The 22,737-nt window shown below is 41.5% G+C and overlaps 1 protein-coding gene and 2 pseudogenes across 1 annotated transcript; 2 read left to right on the forward strand and 1 right to left on the reverse strand.

Annotated features, from left to right (window-relative positions):
* Nucleotides 1–2,198: 2,198 nt before the first annotated feature.
* Nucleotides 2,199–6,286, reverse strand: LOC104733933 (AP2/ERF and B3 domain-containing transcription factor At1g50680 pseudogene; annotated as a pseudogene).
* A 6,684-nt stretch (nucleotides 6,287–12,970) lies between these two features.
* On the forward strand, nucleotides 12,971–15,123 carry LOC147933307 (uncharacterized; annotated as a pseudogene).
* Nucleotides 15,124–15,926: 803 nt separating this feature from the next.
* On the forward strand, nucleotides 15,927–16,895 carry LOC147933308 (uncharacterized). The gene is made up of 3 exons (XM_087477393.1): nucleotides 15,927–16,050; nucleotides 16,123–16,748; nucleotides 16,845–16,895. Exons 1-3 carry the CDS (start codon nucleotides 15,927–15,929, stop codon nucleotides 16,893–16,895), a joined length of 801 nt encoding a protein of 266 aa, XP_087333519.1.
* The last annotated feature ends 5,842 nt before the right edge of the window (nucleotides 16,896–22,737 follow it).

Raw genomic sequence — 22,737 nt, forward strand, 5'->3', positions numbered from 1 at the left:
GAACCGTTATGTTTACTTCCTCAGGAACCATGAAAAAAATCTCTTAAAATTCCAAACAGCATAGTTGTTCTCCTCTGATTTGGGTTCTTCATCTTCTAACTTTGAGCTAAAGAAATGATGAAGATAATATAATTGAATTACAAAAGAATAGAAAAATAGGGTTTAGAAATCTTCTCCAAAGTGTCAAGAAGGATTAGAGATCTTCTCCCTTTGCTCTCAATATAAAATAGTCTCAGAAAATAATGCTTATGTCTCTGGAGGCCGTGCCTCTAACTTAAATATCAAAATAAAACCCTAAAAGTCGGTTTAAAACAAATAAGGAAAAGTTGCGTCGTGGACGGGAATGGTCGATCTCGAAAGGATCAGTCGATCCGGAACGTTTTTTTGCTCTCACTCCATCTGCTTTCTAGCTCGATCAGTCTTCAACCAATTGGCTCCAGATGCATGTTTTCATCCCCAAAACGCTCAGATTCCTTCCAAAGTCACCTAGGACCTGTAAAGACTCACAAAAGACTAAAAGGACTCTAAAAGCACACTTGGACCTAGGAAAAAGACTCAAAACAATCCTAAAAACTATGGTCAAAACCTATAAAATACTGACACATCAGTGGATCTAAAACCGATTAAGTATACAGGTGAAAATATCAATAATTGAGTGCATGTGGTGACTATGCTGATCCATAAAATTTTATGAGAAAATAGGCAATGATTTTGATCTTGGAGTTTGATGGGTTAACAAGTTATTAAGTGGAAGAATGTGAGAAAGCAGATGAGTAAGAGGAAGAAGAAGAGTATAACGAAGAATCAGACAGTAAAAGTAATAATGACAATTATCATAAAAATTTGACAATAAAAATGACGAGAAAGAATATGAAAAGTAAGAAAACAATGGAAAAAAACATGATTTCGTAGATGGTGGCTGTCAATTAAATATGAGAAAACAAGATTAATTTATGATTCAAAAAGTGTTTCGTTTGTCTGGCCGTATATGCAAGGTCACCAGTTCGAATGTCCGATCCGCCTCTCCTTGACGTCCATTTAAATCCATGATTCTTTTGATCAGATTTGATTTTTTAGCACAACTGTTTTTTATATTTTTTTTAAAAATTTTGGTGCATCAGATATAAAAGTTTGGCTGTAATAGTAATTTTAATTTTTCTACAAGATAATATTTATAACTGTCATTAATCATATATAATTTTCACCAAAATATATCAAATAAACTCACACGTGAGTAAAAGTTAGACTAAACCTTCTCGTATATTCTCACAAAAAAAGAAAGAAAAAAAAAGTTATATATTATATATCTCTTTTTTTGTTTCTCGCCTCTCATCATCCTCCCACACTAATTTTAGAGAGCCCTAAAATTTTGAAGAAATCAACAATGGTTAGTGAAAAACTCTAGCTTGATTTTTGAAGCTATATATATTTTCGTTATTTTTCTTCTGTCAGCTATTTCATTCAATATTGTTTGATTCGTATTTATTAGCCTCTTTTGTCTCCACTGATGAAAATATTAGCAATTTGTTATAGGTTTGATAAGATTCTTGGAAAGTCTCACAAGGCCAAGAGATTCGTTTTCATGATTAATCTAGTATTTCTTGGTTAACTATACGAATCTATCTGTTTGTTTCTTTGGTGTTTCTGTTTTGTTTTAATGAGTCTATAGTTGCTTAACATGGTCATCTAATCATCTTGGATTGATAAGGATAGAAACCAGTTAGTTCTAGATTCTTTTAAAGTATATAGACTACTAACCTAGGTGCAAAGAAAGATTAACTTTTAAGAAAGGCTCTTTTGAGGACTTAACGACGTATCAAGCGGAACAAGACACAATTTGTTGTAACTATCTCATGATCCCGATTAAGTTCAAAGAGAGTTCTAGTCTTGTCTTACTCTTTTTGTTTTCATTAAAAACAGATGATATGATATAAAGAGAGTTGCTTCCAACAGAATCAGTATTGTATTATATTAGTTACTAAATCTTTAAAAGTGTTGCAGTTCAACAAGAATTGATTATTTCAAATCTAAACAGAAAGAAGAAAAACATCTCTTAAAATTCCCTAAGAACATTGGATCCGTACACCAAACAGCATAGTTGTTCTCCTCTGTTTTGGTTTCTTCATCTTTTAACTTAGAGCTCACGATTTTTTCTGTTTTCATTATTCCTTCCTCTCAACTATCATGAACCGTTATGTTTACTTCCTCAGGAACCATGAAAAAAATCTCTTAAAATTCCAAACAGCATAGTTGTTCTCCTCTGATTTGGGTTCTTCATCTTCTAACTTTGAGCTAAAGAGGTTTCCTGTCTTCATTTCTTCACCAGAACTCTCCTGAGCCGTCTTACTGACTTCCTCAGGAACCATGAAACCGTTGCCTGAAAAGTAATGAACATCGATCATCTTGAAGTTCTTGCTTTGGCCTTCTAATGTCTTGGCATCGCTCGGGACATCGCAATCGTAAAAGACGATAATATCCTTCTCCTTGAGATTCTTCTCCTTGACGAATGCATTCAATCCTCTGGTGAAGACAATGCTCTGGCTACTTTTCCAGAAAGAATACTTAAACTTCCATTGTCTCATTGTTCTGTCGTCAAACACAATCTCCACATCTTCCACAGCTCCTCCAATCTCGCTGTAGTGACCCTCACCGGGAATAGAAATCTTAAAATAAAGGATCGGGGAAATAGCCTGGAAAGGAGCTAAGAAAGAAGAAGAAGGAAAACAAAGGGGAATGGCCGAGAAAAGCCCGAGAAAATATTCATAAGTCGAGGAATGGCCGAGCCATGACCGGAGTAACCGGATGCACGACCGAGACCCTAAGACCGATCAGGAGTCGAGAAAACTCGTCGAGAAAATTCGTCGGGAAGGTCGAGAAAATTCGTCGAGGAAGTTACCGAGTACTCGAGAGAATTGTCGAGGCTCGAGGAAGTTGCCGAGTACTCGAGAAAATCGTCGAGGCTCGAGGAAATTACCGAGTGTCGGAGGGAATGTCGAGTACCCGAGGGGAATTGCCGAGTACTCGAGAAAATTGTCGAGGCTCGAGGAAATTACCGAGTGTCGGAGGGAATGTCGAGTACCCGAGGGGAATTGCCGAGTACCCGAGAGGAGTTGCCGAGTACTCGAGAAAATTGTTGAGAGCCCAAGGAATTGCCGATGACCCGAGAAAGAATGTCGAGATGTCCGAGACACGTAGTCGAAGGTGCCGGACGAAGGATCGAGTATTTGGGAGAGAATTTATTTTTCTCAAATCTTGACCAATGAGGATTAAGCAAAGTGGGAGGATTATTTTATTTAAAGTGGGATTAGTGGAGGAATTAAAAATTCCAAGTGATTAAGGGAGATAGTGGAGGATCAACTTAATCAAGCTGATTAAGGGGATATGGCGGAGTCTTATTGGCTAAGAGGTAAGATTAAGACTTGATTAAGAGGCATGCACTAATAAGAAGTTTTACATGCACTAATGGAGGAGTTTTCATGCACTAATACAAGGGGGATTAGTGGCTTAATGGCGAGCTCTCATTGGAGGTGAGATTCACGCAGCACATGCAAGGGGTGTAAGTGACACTTGTCGAAGAGCATTAAGGGAGAAGCCTCAAAGTTTTGCCTATAAATACAAGGCAAACGACCTCATTTGGGTGTTTAGCATAAAAGCACTCGAAAAACTCTTAAGTTATTTCGAGAGAGAAATAAGAGGGGATCATTGAGAGAGATAGAGATCATCGACATTGTGTCGAAAGGATTGTGGAGAGAGAGGTCGTGAGCGATCGAGAAAAAGATCGGGGGAGAAGCGTTGGTGCCAAGGGTTGGTTGCGGATCGAGGTGATCAAGGGAAGAAGCTGTCTGATCGTGTGGTGCAGTGAAGTCCGAGGGAAAAACCGTTGACGCGCAAAAGGTGAGTCTGTGGTAAGCATGTAGAGTCAATGCATGTTGTTTTGGTTGAAGTTATTGCATGCGTGATCAAACTCGGAGGAGTTGAGATATAACAAGTCTGCTTGAAAGTGAGTTCATGCATGACTTATTTGGTGAAGCGGTTTGCATCATAAGGCATGATCTTGGTTAAAGATGGTTGCATGCAAATTTTGGGCTTAAGGGTTTAAGCGACCTATTCGGTTGGCTTTCATGCATGACTGGCTTAAGGGATTTAAGCGGTTAAAGTAATTGGACCTACATGCACCAATTTGGGCTTAAGAATTTAAAGAAGGAGAAAGTGGATGGGTTGCATGCGTAAAAAGACTTGTTGCATTTTTATGCTTAAGTCGCTTAAATGGGTTGCATGCGCGGAAAATAATCTTAAGTTGCTTGAAATATATATTTTCTTGCTTCTTGTTGATTAATTGTGTGGTGTTCTTGCTTGACTTCTTGCTATGGTGCTCGAGTCATCAAGACGTGGATTATGGTGGAGTGGTATAGTCTAGCTTGGCCTCTTGAATTTCGTTTCTTGAGTCTTTAGCTAGAGTAGTGGGTCGATTTTCTGTTCCAGATGGGGGTGTCACGCGTGGGTTCCCAACGGCCACTCACGCGGGGACATAGTTACGGTTGGCTAGCTACCATCGTAACCGCTACATGACGATGTAGCTATTTGTGGGTTTTATGCCGGAGAACTTTGTGGTCTCGGCATGAAGAAGGTGATGGAACGGAACAGATTTTTCGACAGGGCCCTAGGTGTAAAGAGTCTAGAGTATTGAGTGTTTCGTATTTATGTCTAGTCGTCTTTGCATGTTGCATGTTGCGTGTTATGGTGAAGACTAAGCGTTTTATGCTGGACGTCTTAGAAAGTTGTGTGATGCCTAAGAGTCTTGGAATTAGACGTCTTAGTAAGTTGCGTGTGGGAGACGCGAGTTTAAGACCCAAGTGGTTTTCTCTTGTGGCTTAAGAATTGTTTTCCTCTGCTGGAGGCAGGATGGAATTGTTTGAGAAAGATCGTGATGATCTAATCTCTGTTGCGTGGTTATTGGTAGTAGACTGAAAGCTTCCGCTATAGCTTTTGTTGCGTTGCTTTGATGTTTCGCTAGCTTTGTGGCTTGCTAGCTTTCTTTGGTTGCCGGGGTAGTCGGCTTGGGAAAGGAAGAAGTATCCTGTCTAGGATAAAAGGGGGGTACCCGGACTCACTGAGTAATCCTAGATTACTCATGACTCTTTGTTGTTGGTCTTGCAGGGAAGCTTAAGTGAGTCTAGAGCCGGAGCAAACGTTAGGGTACCGGATAGGGTTTTCTGGTGTTTCTTGTAAAACCCTATATTTTCAAATAAGTGTAAAGTTTTCCGACTACTTATATATATTACTTTGATGATTTATTTTCGAGGAAATATTTTATTAAAGTGATATATTCGGTTTTCAGGAAAGCATGGCAAGTTGCAAATGATACTCGGCCTTGTCCGGGCCAACACAACGCACCAGGCCGCGAGGGTTGAAAAGCCTAAGTAACCTCGGTTGCGGGTGGGATTGTGCTAGGGAGGACCGGTCGGGAAGTCTGCAGCTTCCGTCCCTCGGCCGGATCACCTCGGCACAGTTCCGCATGTGGCGTCCCGTGGCTGCCTGATGGCCTTAGTGGTCATAGAGCGGTTCGGGGGCGTTACACTCGCCCTCTTCTAATTTCTCGTTTATGCAAGGCATATACTTCACTGCGTACTTCTTAGGTATCACAAGCCTATTCACTTTCCCTACATCGCTCGGTGTCAACACCTTCTGAAAAAGCTGCGTGCAAGAGAAGCACTTGTCCGATTCTTGATCTGCTTCTCCTCTGACTTGTTTTGATCCACCGACGTTGATACGCGCCACCATCTGAGGTCGGAGTTTGAGAAAGTCTCTGAACTTGTGCTGGTAAGAACCGTCTCTGATCATGTTTAACACAGCTTCTAATTCGTAGGTATCTTGGAATTCCCGTTCGTGGACAGTGAGGTCAGACCAAGGGAAGTTCCGGTGCGAGTTGGCATCGAAACTCGGGAGTTTGATGGATGCGCTATCGTAAGCGGTGGCGGCTTCAGCAGCGGATTTGAAAGTTCCAAGCCAAATCCTTTTGTTGTCTGCGCAGATCTGAGCCCCCCAGTGACCGTTCTGCTGCTGAACCACTCCTTTGTACTTGAGATTGCCTGGAACGGTAACCGTCTTTGTCGCAGACGCAACCACTAGGGCTTTTTCTGGTTCCTCATTAAATCTCATGCGTTTCGTAAGAGGCAAGAAAGTCTCGGTCTCTGTCATTGCGTCGTCGTTAATTGAAAATATTAGAGAGAAATCAGAAGCGAAACAAAACGATGAAGAAACAATGAGGAACAGAGAGTAAATCTTGGGCGAATCAATGTTATGTTTGATAGTGTCGTTGTTGTTGAGTATTTATCAGGTTCAAATTTTCCATTTTTATTTGTTGTTTTCTATAAACTAACATCTAGCGAAATTATGGAAAATATGGAATTAGAAATTTTCCATTTGTAGTCGTTTTATTAACTTTTTGATATATCTAATTGTGCAAAAGAAAAGGAAATACTTGAGACTAAGAGCGGCAAGAAAATCATCAAGTAAATTAGGGTTTTGATGTTTACCCTAATTTAATCATTAACAAATCTATTCAGATTGCTATTATTATACTGAAAGAAGACGGGGGGTGTATTCAAATAATGATTTTGGAGAATTTGATGGGATTTAGGAAATTTAGAATTTTGATAGATTTTAGGGAAGTTCATATGATTTTCTGTAAAATTCTTTCAAATCCCACCTAAAACCATGAGATTTGGATTTCTGTATTTTTGACTAAACACATCCTCCAGAATCCTCTAGAATCCTAAAGATTATTAAAATCCTAATCTACAAAACTGTTTTGAATAACAGTGAATTTTAAAGTAGATTTTTAAATCATCAGTTCAATAACAAGGGATTTTAATGGATTTTAAAGTAGATTTTTAAATCATCAGTTCAATAACAGTGGATTTTAATAGAGTTTTTAAAATCCATGATTGAATAACATAGAATTTGTAAATTTCACACAAATCACTTAAAATGTCAAGTTGAATACACCCCCCCCCCCCCCCCCCGAAGAAAAATCTCTACTAAGAACATGTGATTACACCAAACAGCATAAAACTTCCTTTGTTCTCCTATGTTTCTGTTTCTTCATCTTTTTACTTGGAGCTCACGAATTTTTCTGTTTTCATTGTTCCTTCCTTTGAACTATCATAAACCCTTATGTTTATTTATCCAAAATTGTTTTATATTAATTACTAGTAGTCACTCCGTGCTACCAACAAATTTAGTTTACATTGTTTTTGTTTATAAATATTATGAAAATTACAAAAATGAGAGTTAGTACAAAATATGAGATTGATGAGATGGAACAGAAAAGTTAATAAAAAATTTGTCAGGTTTATAAAAATACATTATTGTGAATTAATAACTAAAATTGTCTATTGTTTTAAATATATTCAAGAGTTATATATTATAAATCTATGAACGGGCATCTTAGATAATCAAATCATGAATTTAAATATACATTCATTTCTCTCATTAAACAGAAATATATGCAGTTATCTCTTTATCAAAAAAATATATTCAATTCTCATTTAGTGATTTAGAAATTATATTATTAAAATATACTTTAGTTTATTTTAAATGGATTTTAAATGAAATAAAATAATGTAATATCAAGATCATGTGAATTATTTATATTAAAGTGTGGAAATAAAACAGCCAATTATTACTCGACATTATCCTATACAACCCAAATATTATAATATTATATCCTTAAACTATTTAATCATCAAATTATTTGTTAAGCGAAAAATATATTATGTAAATTCAATTGAATAAATTTATTACGCTAAAAATTAAAAGAAACAAAATGATACTTGTGAAAGAAAAGAGCATCAAATGACAATCTTTTAGAGCTTTCCAAAGAAAACTTTACTTTATTATTAGATGACATAATATAATAAGGTTTCTTTCAACTCTTACTCTAAGAATCTGGCGCCCTACATCATTATATATAAAAATTCTTTTAAAATCAAATTGTAGCACCAGCGATCCAAATTTTGGGAATTTGGTGAGAATGTGTTACCGGTTCGATTCTAATTCTCCGGTTTGGATGTTTGGTTTTGGGTGTTGAAATTAAAGCAGAACAAAGCTAAATAGGATCTGAAAGGTACTCGTCGTTTTCTCTTATTAAACTCTGAATGCTTCTTTGTCTCTTAAATAGACCAAAGAGCTTAAACAAACTAGATCCTAAAAGAACTGCAACTACTAGTACTTACTTCCTACAAACCAGGAAATCAAGACTTATTCAATTGACTGAATCAAACTTAAACTAAAACACATAAAACAACAACTTATTGTTTCATTGGGAAAGCCCTAAACTTGACTTTAATTGGGAAAAAATCAACTTCTCTTTCTTTCTCAGCCGTTTCTCGTTTCATAGAGAAAAAGAAAGAGAGAAAAGCTTTCAGTGAGTTCTTGTGAGTTTCCTTGCTTGTTCTTGAGAGATCTGTGCTTGGGGAGTGAGATCTGAGGCTAAGGACGTGGAGGGAGCTTGCTGTGGAGGTTTCTGGTTGTGGGTTGGTCGATTTCCTCATTGATTGGCAAATGTGAGTGCATGACCACGGCTTATCTAAGCTGAGATCTTTGTTTCTGTGAATTGTGTGTTATGTGGTTGTTTATGAGATTTTCGTGACTCCTGAGGCTTGGATTCGTTCATGGGATCGTATGGGACGGAAAGGAGAAGCTTGGAGGCGAGTTTCAGAGGTTCTGTTTGAAGGAAATCGATGCTCGACATCGGTGTCGGTCGACGCCAACGCGAGGACGACTCAGAGGCTTAGCGAGTGTCGGTTGACACCATGTCGAGGTGTCGGTCGACACTGTTAGGGGTTTAGGAGTGTCGAGCAGGTGTCGGTCGACACCAGTTGTGGTGTCGGTCGACACCAGATGACCAGTGTCGATCGACACCACCTGGTGTCGGTCGACACCCTTTTGCAGAAACCGGTTTATGTTGTGTTGCTTGGTGCATGTTCCTGGTTTGTTTTATAGTTATTGTTTGTGGCATCAGAGATCTCATTGCTTGTGTGTATAGCCCAGTAGATGGGAGAATTGCCTCACTAAGTATTTCTGGTAATACTTACGCCTCTCTTTTGTGTTGTGGCGCAGGTAAAGGCAAAATGTGATCGTGGAATCAAGGCTATGAAGAGGAGGATATTCTAGAGACTCGGTTGTTTGCTCTGTTTCTGTGTTAGGATGCTAGAGTGGAACTTAGTGGTCTAGAACGATTGTTAGGACTGCTGGTTTATGATTTGTTTATGTGATGGATTGTTGTTGGATTGATATCATGTTCTTTCTTAATTATTATTGGTTATTGGACTATGAATGTTATCCGCTGTTGTTAGTGATTGGGGTAGGTTGCTAGTGAGTATAGGATCACTAGATAATATGATATATATATATAAAATGGGTCGGGTCGTTTCAGTTTGGTATCAGAGCCCATACGGTTCTAGGTACGGGTTCGTTGTGTGCTTTGTGTTGGATGTTGGATTGTATGCTTGTGTGTGGCATGGGGTCCTAGAACATCCTCTTCGAGCCTACTTTGTGATTCCACGGTAAGTTGTGTTCCTTGTGTAGCTAGTAGTCGTTTTGTTTGCTTAGCCTTCTGTTCTTGGTGTACATATGGTTAGAGGTGAGGATGTTGTTGGTCGCCGGCGTGGTCGTGGTCGTGGTCATGGGCATGGTCAGGGACGGGGTCAGGTTCCCGAGGCCAGTGAGAGTGTGACCCAGAGCATGGCCAGTGAGGAGGTGGCAGAGTCACAGGTTCATCCTATAGTGTTTGGAGACCAGGCTGGTTTGGGTGGCGGCAGGGCTGATAGGCCCGGTGTCGGTCATGATGTTGCCCCGGGAGTGGGGGTTGCAGCGGAGGGTGCTCCAGGTAGGAAGGATGTCCTGATGGGCTTGCTAGCTTAAGTGTTGGAGCGACTTCAAGTAGATGTGCCGCCAGAGGTTGGTGGGCAGGTTCCAGCAGTGCCGCCATAGGTTGGTAGGCAGGTTCCAGTGGTGCCGCCAGTGGTTGGTGGGTAGGTTCCAGCGGTGCAGCCTGTGGTTGGTGTGCAGGCAGGTGTGCAGCCGGGGGCCAAGGTAGTGGATGCTCAGTATTTTCAAATGCTGGTGCAGCTGTCAGGTGGGTGCGGGATCTTTCTCGGGTGGCACGGATCCTTAATGGAGGGTATTTTCCAGACGCTTTGGTGTCCAGACCACTATCGGGTAGACTTGGCAGCGCACTACCTTTCGGGGGATGCGAAGGTCTGGTGGAGGTCGGTGATGGCACGGAGAGTGCAGCGTGAGATGACTCTGAGGGACTTCGTGAGGGAGTTCGATGCCAAGTATTTTCCGCAGGAGGCACTTGATCGTATGGAGGCGCGGTTCTTGGGACTGACTCAGGGTAACCGTACCGTGAGGAAGCTGGATGCAGAGTTCAGTCGGCTTGTGGGTTATGCAGGTCGGGCTTTGGAGCCAGAGTCGGCTCAGGTGTGGAGGTTCTTGTTGGCTCTGCGTGATGACTTGAAGACTCGGTGTAGAGTGAGGAGCTATGCTTCGAGAGCAGAGCTGGTAGAGGTTGCAGCTGGGATAGAAGATAACTTGAGGTCACAGGTAGTGGTGGTCAGTCCTCTGGTGCAGCCGAAGAGGACTAAGTCACAGTCTGTTCCTAGCAAGGGCGGCAAGCCTGCGCAGGGGCAGAAGAGGAAGTTTGATGCTATGCAAAGGTCGGGGTCCGATGGTGTGGGATTGATGAGACCATGGCCAGCTCAACCAAACCACACAAACCTGAGGAATAGCTTGTAGCCGAGGAGCAGCTTATAGCCAAGGAGTAGCTTGTACCATAGGAGCAGCTTGTACCATAGGAGCAGCTTGTACCAGAGGAAGCATCAGAGGAGCAGCTTGTACCAACGGAAGCATTGGAGCAAGCGTTGATCGTTCCGGCGGGTCCTCTCACAAGATCAAAATCCAGGAGGTTCAACCAAGCTATCAATGGACTAATCAAGGAGCTGGATAAGAGGCAAGAAGACGTGGCTCAAACCATTTGGACGATGCTCAAAGCTCAGGGTGTTCGATGAAGGGTTAAGTGTTGCTTATGCACTCTTTTTTCCTTGTCAAGTTTTGTCCCATTGGGTTTTCTTGACAAGGTTTTTAATGAGGCTTAAGTGACACTTTCAAGGCCCCTTTGTCACCCCATTTCGTGGTCCAAGGCCAATCTCTTTGCTTTGACCCATTTTCTATTTCTTTCTTGCTCAAACTTTGCATTTATTGATTTTGTATTTTCCTAGGCATTGTGCATGAGCTTGACCTTGTTAATGCTCTTGCATAATTTCCTAGACATTTATTTCTCCCTTCTCTCCTCTTCTCCTTTGTCCCCCTTCTCCTATAAAAATACAATGTAGTTCTCATTTGTTTCTCATCAAACATTTTAATCAAAGCCCTTCTTTCTATTTGTTTGATCAGAGAAGTGTGTAATATCTTCTCAACTTGTTTACTTCTTAGTGTGTCATATCTAAGTTGTAATCAAGCCTGTAGTCTAAGAGATCTTCATCTCTCTTAGAACTACACTTTGTTATCCCCTTCAATCCGCTGTAATTCCACCCCTTCACCTTCTCCGCCGTTCATCTCTCCATTCCGATGCATCTTCCACCCTTTCATCTTCATCATTTCGTTCATCCCTCTCCAAAACCTTGCAAAGTGTGTTCTTGGGAGTAGTAGATCCTCACCCAGGAGTCTATCTTGTAGTATCAGAGCCACTTTGCAACCAGATTTTGAAATTCCAATCGTCACTTTTTATTTTTCAGATTTTTTGTTCATCTTGCAAGAATTTTATCAAATGTTTTACTCGTTCAAAAATTACAAAATCAACTGTTTTCGAACCAGCAAGGAGTCTTGTATTTTTGAAAATTGATTTCAGAATTTTTGAGTTCATTTTCATATTTTTCCAGATCCGTTTTCATTTGCGTGTTTTTGGAAATATTTACTTGTTGGATCTTTGATTTGTTTTCAGGTACAATAGAAGAAGAAGAGTCATCCACCTCTAGCCTGGAAAGGAGAATTACGAAATCAATCACAGCTGCTATGGCAACAATGCTTGATGAAAAGCTTGGTGCTCTACGTCAAAGGCAACATCAAGATCTTAAACCCAAGCCACCAGACGACACATCTAGATCAACCCGGAGCAGCCAACTGAAAATTTCTCACACTCCCAAATCTAAATCTGTGAATTCTTATAAATTTCCACTTGCTCATAAACTATAATTTTGCAGGAAAAGGAGACTACTTTGAGTGGGAGAAAAACATGGATGATTGGTTCTACTACAAGAACATCCATAGAAATGAGAGATTAGCTTTTGCACTTACCCAACTCATTGGAGACGCTTACAAATGGTGGTTGCAAGAAGTTGATGACCGTTGGTATTACAAGGAGCCAAATATCAAATTGTGGAGAGATCTTAAGAAGCTTCTAAGGAATAAGTATGCTCCACAACCGCTACACTGTGCTCCCCAAGCCAATAGCAAAATCCAAGCAGTTCCAGAAAAGAAACCAGCCTTAGTCCCAGATCAAAAGAAAATCCCAACTTCCGTAGAGGCTAAGACACAATCAGATCTTTTTGAGGCGTTAACCAAGTACATTAAAACCATGAAGATGAAGGCTAAGTCAACATCTCAACCAAAGAAGGTCCCTGAACAAATTTTCATTCATGAGCAAAGTCTAAATTCATCACTTGAACCAAGTGGAGAACCAAAGCAATGTAAGTCTTCTACACTTTCAAAATCCAAGGAAGTAATTGATCAAGGCTTAGAAAATTCCAATTCTTGTATGATGCACTTGTCTTTTCCCAAAAGTGTTGAGATAGATACAGATTCTAATGGAGGACAATGGAAGCAAGCAGAACAAGAAAAGGAGAATAAGGAGTTTGAAAGAAAAGATCAGCCCGGAATCAAGGAGAAACAGCTTGGAGAATAAGCCATGATGAGTCAATTCATTGCTGACGATGATGTTGTTATACCAACTGGACCTATGACTCTATCTCAAGCTAAGTGTGATCTTTCTTCTCTCCAATGTGATTTTTTGCTTGAAAAACTAACCCATTTGGAACCGAAGCAACTGAGTAGAATTATTTCCTTTTCACAGGTTCAGGAAGAAGAATCACTAGAAACAACACAAATGAGTTTGCCATTGTTTAGTAATTTGGAGCAGATCAATATTGTGCCAAACCCAGTCCCTATGCCATATCTTTGCGGCTATCAAAGAAAGCATTGTAAGGAAATTGATTTGGTTAGGATAGATCATAATTATTTTTGTGATGATTTCTGCTCAAGATGAAAAACGTTTTGGTTTAGAAAATGTGAAAGAATTTTGTGTTTCAAAATCTGTTTTTGAAAAAATGATTCCAACTTTTGAAACATTTTCTTTTGAAAATTCTCATGAATTTAACTCTTCTTTGAGAGTTTCTATGTGTAGTATTGCAGTGGAACTGTTTAGAACTTAATCTGAGCATGTGATGGCTAATCCTTTTTTCTAAAATGAGGTATTTGCTTGAAAAAGGGTTGTTTGAGTTTAAACTATTCAATGAGCTTTGGAAACCAACTGTGAAAGATCATGTTTTTGATTTCTCTATTTCAAGTATAATGCACTTGTTCTTTCCCATGATTGCTAAGAAAGGAACATGTTACATGAAGAAGCATAAGTACTTTGGAGAAGAAACATGTTCTGCTCAAATCAAGGAGAAACCACCAGATATATGCCAACAAATGATTTATCATTTTGGAGTTAGAAGCTGGAAGTATTTCAGAAAAACAACTATGATCATTGAAGGATGCTCCAATCTAAAACTCTATTTTTCCTTTTGATGTAGGAGATCTTGTGTTCTTATAAGTTAAATCAGTAAACCATGAGCATGGAAAGGTCAAAGCTTCCTCAACGCTCAAAGATGAACCACCTGATGCAACACTTGTGCTCATATCCAACAATCATAAGATAAGTGTTTTTATTCTCAAGGATTCTCTTATCCAAGATCACACAGATATGATTCGTTTGTCTTTGTCAAAAGAGCCAATTGCAGATTTTAGAGCAGTCATGAAGTGGATAAGAAAAACTGAAAAGAAATTGGGAGATAAAAGATTTAAGCCACCTGATTTGGATCAAGATGAGCACCAAGATATCAGCAGCTTCATACTGATCCAAGAAGAACCCCCAGATCCACTTCCATTAACCATGATGAGCATCAATAATACCCAACGCCTTATCCAGCTAAGTAATTCCTTAACCCAATTTGTTTCTCATGATTCTAGAGCTTTGATTATCAGTTTGTTACATTATGAAAACCATGGGAAAAGGTTAGGTTTATTCAAAGAAAAATCAGAAAATTACAAGGATAATGATTTGTGCCAAGCAGAGATATGTTTTCATGTTTATAGTAAATCCATGACTATAATGACACACTTGATCTTTGCCAAAGGTATTGAAAACTTTGCAGGTACAAAAGAGGAGCCTCCAAATTTAGCAATTCTTTCGTCCAAAATCTTTTCGAGAACCGGAATTGGAGATCTTTTGATGCATGATCTTAAATCCAATGGTTGTTTTATGATGATCTTTGAGGTTGGAGAACAATTAATGGTGCACTTGAGGAGTAAACATTTTCCAGCTGAAAAGGAGTCAAAACTAATCGATGGACCATTCAAAGTGCTCAAAAGGATCAACAACAATGCTTACCAACTCGACCTCCAAGGTAAGTACAAAGTGAATGGTAGTTTTAAAGTTTCTGATCTTCTCCCTTATTATGCAGATAATTCGGATTTGAGGTCAAATCCTTTTCAAGTGGGAGAGGATGATGAGACCATGGCCAGCTCAACCAAACCACACGAACCTGAGGAGCAGCATGTAGCCAAGGAGCAGCTTGTAGCCAATGAGCAGCTTGTACCAGAGGAAGCATCAAAGAACAACTTGTACCAACAGAAGTATTGGAGGAAGCGTTGATCGTTCCGGCGGGTCCTCTCACAAGATCAAAATCCAGGAGGTTCAACCAAGCTATCAATGGACTAAACAAGGAGCTGGACAAGAAGCAAGAAGACGTGGCTCAAACCTTTTGGACGATGCTCACAGCTCAGGGTGTTCGATGAAGGGTTAAGTGTTGCTTATGCCCTCTTTTTCCTTTTCAAGTTTTGTCCCATTGGGTTTTCTTGACAAAGTTTTTAATGAGGCTTAAGTGACACTTTCAAGACCCCTTTGTCACCCCATTTCGTGGTCCAAAGCCCATCTCTTTGCTTTGGTCCAATTTATATTTCTCTCTTGTTCAAACTTTGCATTTATTGCTTTTGTATTTTCCTAGGTATTGTGCATGAGCTTGACCTAGTTAATGTTCTTGCATGATTTCCTAGACATTTATTTCTCCCTTCTCTCCTCTTCTCCTTCGTCCCCCTTCTCCTATAAAAAGACAATGTAGTTCTCATTTGTTTCTCATCAAACATTTTAATCAAAACCCTTCTTTCTATTTGTTTGATCAGAGAAGTGTGTAATATCTTCTCAACTTGTTTACTTCTTAGTGTGTCATATCTAAGTTGTAATCAAGCCTGTAGTCTAAGAGATCTTCATCTCTCTTAGAAGTACACTTTGTTATCCCCTTCAATCCGCTGCAATTCCACCCCTTCACCTTCTCCGCCGTTCATCTCTCCATTCCGCTGCATCTTCCACCCTTTCATCTTCATCATTTCGTTTATCCCTCTCCAAAACCTTGCAAAGTGTGTTCTTGGGAGTAGATCCTCACCCAGGAGTCTATCAGGGATGCTTTGGGTGTGGGAGCTTGGAGCACAGGGTGGCGAGTTTTCCACAAAGGGGCAACTAGCCAGCACCGCCGACGACTCGTGTGTGTTACCACTGTAGGGAGGCAGGGCATCTCAGATCGTCGTGTCCTAAGTTACATATGATGGCTGTGGTGGTAGTGCAGTCAGGAGTGCAGCAGGTGGGGCAGACGGTGTTGCCTTTGCCAGTGGCACCGCGTGTGTACACGACTGTGGAGACGGGAGGAAACAGTGCTAACGCAATCACGGGTATGATTTCTAAACTGGACTTTGTGTGTTCTGTCATTTTTGGATTTTATGTTTGTCTGTGATAAATGTTAGGGTTCCTAGTGCATAAGGTTTGTGTAGGGACCTTATTGGTGGGAGGATTCCCATCTCATGTGTTATTTGACTCGGGAGCTACTCATTGCTTCGTTACCCCAGAGTGTGCTGAGAGGGACAACTTTCGTGGAGATCCCAGAGAGCGGTTTAAGACTGTTAAGGTTATTGGAGGCAGGATGATCCAGGTCTATGGACGGGCTAGAGATGTAGATATACAGGTGGTTGGAGAGTTGATGCCGACATATATGGTTATCAGTCCAGTGGAGCTGTATGATGTGATTTTGGGCATGGATTGGTTGCACCGGTATAGAGTACATCTGGATTGCCATTGGGGTAGAATTGTGTTTGAGAGGCCCGGGGCGAAGAGTTGGTTTTATGAGGGTGTGAGGCCGACCTCGGGAAGTCTGGTTATCTCAGCGGTGCAGGCAGAGAAGATGATCAGGAAGGGTCGGGAGGCCTATTTGGCTACAATATCGATGCCGGAGTCTGTAGGACATGTTGGTGTGGGTGAGGTTCCTGTGGTTCGGGAGTTTGAGGATGTTTTTCAGTCGTTCCAGGGATTACCACCATCTCGGTATGATCCTTTCACGATTGAGTTGGAACCAGAGACCACGCCATTGTCTAAGGCACCTTACAGGATGGCTCAAGCAGAGATGGCAGAGCTGAAGAAGCAGTTGGAGGATTTCTTGCGCAATGGATTCATTTGTCCTAGTACTTTACAGTGGGGAGCACCGGTGTTTTTTGTTAAGAAAAAAGACGGGAGTTTCCGCTGATGTATTTATTATTGGGGTTTGAATCGGGTCATTGTGAAGAACAAGTACCCTCTCCCGCGGATTGATGAGTTGTTGGATCAGTTGAGGGATGCTACTTGGTTCTCCAAGATTGACTTGGTGTCGGGTTACCATCAGATTCTGATAGATGAGTTGGATGTCAGGAAGACAACTTTCAGGACGAGGTATGGGCACTATGAGTTTGTGGTGATGCCCTTTGGTTTGACTAATGCGCCAGCTGCGTTTATGAGGTTGATGAACACCGTATTCCAGGAGTTTCTGGATGAGTTTGTCATCATCTTCATCGATGACATCCTGGTGTATTCCAAGAGTCCTGAGGAGCACGAGATCCATCTGAGAGCAGTTCTGAAGAAGTTGTAGGAGCAGAAACTTTTTGCTAAGCTGAGCAAGTGCAATTTCTAGTAGAGAGAGATGGGTTTCTTGGGTCATGTTGTTTTTGCAGCAGGGGTTTATGTGGATCCAGAGAAGATTCAGGCCATCAGGGATTGGCCTAGACCGCAGAACGCTATAGAGATCAGAAGTTTCCTTGGTTTGGCAGGATACTACAGAAAGTTTGTGCGGGGTTTTGCGAGTATGGCATAGTCGATGACTAGGCTGACAGGAAAGGATGTTTCCTTTGTATGGTCGCTGGAGTGCGAGATGGCTTTCGAGAACCTTAAGCAGATGTTGACGAGTACACCAGTATTGGCCTTGCCAGAGCAGGATAAGCCATATGAGGTGTATACAGATGCTTCCAGAGTTGGTTTGGGGTGTGTGCTAATGCAGGAGGGGAAGGTCATTGCCTATGCTTCGCGGCAGTTGCGGAAGCATGAGGGCAACTACCCTACTCATGACTTGGAGATGGCAGCTGTGGTTTTCGCTTTGAAGATTTGGAGATCTTATCTTTATGGCGGAAATGTACAGGTGTACACAGATCATAAGAGCCTGAAGTATATCTTCACTCAGCCTGAGCTGAATTTGAGGCAGAGGCGGTGGATGGAGTTGGTGGTAGATTATAATCTGGGTATAGCTTATCACCCCGGTAAAGCTAACTTGGTAGTAGACGCTTTGAGCAGGAAGCGGGCGGCTTCTACACAGTAGCAGAATATGGAGTCTTTGGTGAGTGAGATTAGTACTTTGAGGTTATGTGCTATCTCACAAGAGCCATTAGGATTGGAGGCATTTGATATAGTGGATCTTCTGAGTAGAGTGCGGTTGGCTCAGGAGAGTGATGAGGGGTTGGTGAACGCCTCTAAGGTTGAGGGTTCAGAGTATCAGGTCTCTGCTAATGGGACCATCTTGGTGCATGGTCGGATTTGTGTGCCCAAGGAAAGAGGATCTGAGGCAGGAGATTCTGAGAGAGGCTCATTCGAGCAAGTTCTCCGTTCATCCTGGAGCGACCAAGATGTACCATGACCTTAAACGGTATTATCACTGGTTCGGGATGAAGAGGGATGTCGCTAGTTGGGTTTCGAGGTGTGATACTTGCCAACTAGTGAAGGCTGAGCATCAGGTGCCGGGAGGCCTGTTGCAGAGTTTTACCCATTCTAGAGTGGAAGTGGGATATGATCACAATGGACTTCGTTGTTGGGTTGCCTGTGTCGCGGACTATGAATGCTATCTGGGTGATTGTGGATCATCTACCAAGTCTGCACATTTTCTGGCCATTAAGAAGACTAATGGAACAGCAGTGTTAGCTAAGAAGTATGTGAGGGAGATTGTGAGGTTGCATGGTGTGCCTGTGAGCATAGTGTCAGACAAGGATTCCAAGTTCACTTCAGCGTTTTGGAGGGCATTTCAGGCAGAGTTGGGCACTAAGGTGCACATGAGTACAGCTTACTATCCTCAGACAGATGGGCAGTCAGAGAGGACGATTCAGACTCTTGAGGACTTGTTGAGGATGTGTGTGTTGGATTGGGGTGGTCACTGGGCCGATCACCAGAACCTGGTAGAGTTTTTTTACAACAACAGTTATCAAACGAGTATTGGTATGGCTCCTTATGAGGCGTTGTATGGGAGGCCATGTCGCACACCCTTATGCTGGACTCAGGTGGGGGAGAGGAGCATATTGGATGCGAGTTTTGTTTAGGAGACCACGGAGAAGATCCGGGTGCTCAAGATGAACATGTGGGAGGCTCAGGACCGGCAGAAGAGTTATGCTGATTAGAAGAGAAAGGTCATTGAGTTTCAGGTGGATGATAGAGTGTACCTCAAGATGGCCATGTTGCGGGGTCCAAACAAGTCTATCTCAGAGACTAAGTTGAGTCCGAGGTACATGGGTCCTTTCAAGATTGTAAAGCGGGTGGGACCAGTTGCATACAGGTTGGAGTTACCTGAGATTATGCATGCGTTCCACAAGGTCTTCCATGTGTCGATGCTGAGGAAGTGTCTTCATAAGGATGACGAGGTGTTGGCTAAGATTCCTGCAGATCTTCAGCCTAACATGACTCTTGGGGAGAGACCGGTGAGGGTACTCGAGAGGAGGATCAAGGAACTTCGGCGGAGGGAGATTCCTTTGATGAGAGTCCAGTGGGACTGTGATGTTGTGTTAGAGGAAACTTGGGAGCCAGAGGCAAAGATGAAGGCAAGGTTTAAGAAGTGGTTCGAGAAGCGGACCGAGGCCTGAGCTTGCCTAACCTTGGTCCCAGTGTCGTGATGGTTTGAAGACCGTGGCTGGAGCGGACAGAGTATTCCAGCTCATCTCTCTTGATAATTGGTCGCTTAGGGGTGGTTAGTTGTGCGACTAAGTACCAAGATGAGGTGGTGCTAGGGATGCGGGTCGTTGGCTCAGTGTTGTTGTATCTTATTTTTCTTTATGTACTTTCGTTGAGGTTGTAACGATTATGACATGTTGAGATTAATAAGATAAGTATTTTCTTTTTAACTAGTGTTGTTATTGGAAAAAGGAAATAGCTCGGTTTCTATAAATGGAAAGTTTCCATAAACAGGAAGTTTCCATAATTAGAAGGTTCTAAAAATGGAAAGCTTTGTGGTGATCTTTGTGATAATCCTGCGGGATGTGGGCCTGGGTGGCGGTTATCGTGACGTTTGTATCATGGTATTGAGTGATCTTGGTGACGCTTGTGCCTTGATAGTGGTCTTAGTGACGTTTATACCCTGACAGTGGTCTAGGTGACAGAGATCTTGGTGATGCTTGTCAGTGGTAGTGTTTTTCTTTGTGATGTTTTGTACCCTGACGGTGGTCTTGGTGACAGAGTTCTTGGTGACGCCGGTCAGTGGTAGTGGTCTTGGTGACGCCAGATACCTTGGTGGTGGTCTTAGTGACGCCGGATACCATGGTGGCAGATCCGATGACGTTTTTGGCCTTGGTGGCGGTCCTGTGGGACGGTTGTGTGGTCTTTGTGACGTGTTTAGGGTCTTTGTGACGTGGTTAGGGTCTTTGTGACGTCTCGGTAGTCTTAGTGGCGAGTGTTGGCCATAGGACATTGTGATGTTCCTGCGTGAGCCATAGAGGTGGTTATGGCCAGCGTGGTACTCGGTTGACCTCAGAATTATTTCTCTAGAGATATGAGATCTCAAACAACTCATGAGGGGACGGTTAGGTTCTTGTGTACTGTTATCTCGAGGGACTTTGTGGCCTGAGGATATAATTAGTATATCGACTTTGGGTGACGATCCGAAGGCGCACTGTAGGGTGATAGCCCGAGAGCGAGATTAGACTTCCTGATACCGATAGCGAGCCGGTAAGACTTGAAGGCTGAGGCCTGAGAGCGGGGGGAGATGCATGAGTTGAGAGCGGATAATGTCAGAAACACGGGTTATTGGCCAGATTGAGTCCTCAAGGTTAGCCGGAGGATGTGCGGGCCATAGTGTCGGCTGCGCGGAAGATCCTTGGCTGTTGGTTTAGTGCTAGATTCGAGGACAAATCTATGCTGGTGAGGGAGAATTTTAACACTTGCGATCCAAATTTTGGGAATTTGGTGAGGGTGTCGATCGACACCAGCTTGGTGTCGGTCGACACCGATTGCGAATGTGTTACCGGTTCGATTATAATTCTCCGGTTTGGATGTTTGGTTTTGGGAAAGCCCTAAACTCGACTTTAATTGGGAAAAAATCGACTTCTCTTTCTTTCTCAGCCGCTTCTCATTTCAGAGAGAAAAGCTTTTAGTGAGTTCTTGTGAGTTTCCTTGGTTGTTCTTGAGAGATCTGTGCTTGGGGAGTGAGATCTGAGGCTAAGGACGTGGAAGGATCTTGCTGTGGAGGTTTCTGGTCGTGGGTTGGTCGATTTCCTCATTGATTGGCAAAGCTGAGTGCATGACCATAGCTTATCTAAGCTGAGATCTCTGTTTGTGTGTTATGTGGTTGTTTCTTGTGGTTGTTTATGAGATTTTTGTGGCTCCTGAGGCTTGGATTCGTTCCTGGGATCGTGTGGAACGGAAAGGAGAAGCTTGGGGGCAAGTTTCGGAGGTTCTGTTCGAAGGAAATCGATGCTCGACATCAGTGTCGGTCGACACCTTCATGGTATCGGTCGACACCAACGCGAGGATGACTCGGAGACTTAGCGAGTGTCGGTCGACACTATGTGGGAGGTGTCGGTCGATACCGTTAGGTGTTTGGGAGTGTCGAGCAGGTGTCGGTCGACACCAGTTGTGGTGTCGGTCGACACAAGATGACCAGTGTCAGTCAACACCACCTGGTGTCGGTCGACACCCTTCTGCAGAAACCGGTTTATGTTGTGTTGCTTGGTGGATGTTCCTAGTTTGTTTTATAGTTATTGTTTGTGGCATCAGAGATCTCATTGCTTGTGTGTATAGCCTAGTAGATGGGAGGATTGCCTCACTAAGTATTTCTGGTAATACTTACGCCTCTCTTTTGTGTTGTGGCGCAGGTAAAAGCAAAGTGTGATCGTGGAATCAAGGATATGAAGAGGAAGATGTTCTAGAGGCTCGGTTGTTTGCTATGTGTCTGTGTTAGGATGCTAGAGTGGAACTTAGTGGTCTAGAACGGTTGTTAGGACTGCTGGTTTATGATTTGTTTATGTTCTGGATTGTTGTTGGATTGATATCATGTTCTTTCTTAATTATTATTGGTTATTGGACTTATGAATGTTATCCACTGTTGTTATTGATTGGGGTAGGTTGCTAGTGAGTATGAGATCACTAGATAATAGGATATATCTATAAATAAATAAAAACGGGTCGGGTCGTTTCACAAATACACATGAAATTATTTATTTTCTTGTATAAATATTTTAAAATGATTGCATAAATCATCAAAAGATGAACAATAGTAAAAATAATTTACATTTGTGGAAAAATTATTCAAGACTTAGTAAGATAATATTTCTTTTAAAGTTAGGAACTTCCCAAAAAACGGATGATCCGAGCAACAATACTATTGTTACCGGTGTTTTGTTGTTTGTTGGAGATTGAATCGAGGATATAATAGAAAGTAAATGTTTTAGTTTTTATAATAGTCTGAAAGAAGATATGTTTGTATGGTAATAGGTTGTTTTTAGAAAACTAAACTTTATAGAATTTTTGAGCCTTTAAGAGAGAGAAGGGATTGAAATCAAATATTATTGATCATAAATTCGCAAGTGTTTCAAAATAATAAGTTAAAACTAAGAAGTAATATAAACAAAATGAAAATTGAGGAAAATAGTGGGTAGATATAAGGCAATGCATAAAATGATAATATTATCTCAAATCAAAACATAACTGATTATGCTCATAATTTATTCTGAAATTCCTAATATGAAAACTTTCAAATTTTATGTATATCAAAAATACCATGACGTTTGAAATAATAAGTGTGAATCGAACAAAATAATTATAGAATTAGATAAAAACCATCTCACATTCTTACGTAATTTTCCAGAAAG

Source organism: Camelina sativa, chromosome 12, assembly GCF_030686135.1.
Source record: "Camelina sativa cultivar CO46 ecotype springtype chromosome 12, ASM3068613v1".
NCBI classification, from domain to species: domain Eukaryota; kingdom Viridiplantae; phylum Streptophyta; class Magnoliopsida; order Brassicales; family Brassicaceae; genus Camelina; species Camelina sativa.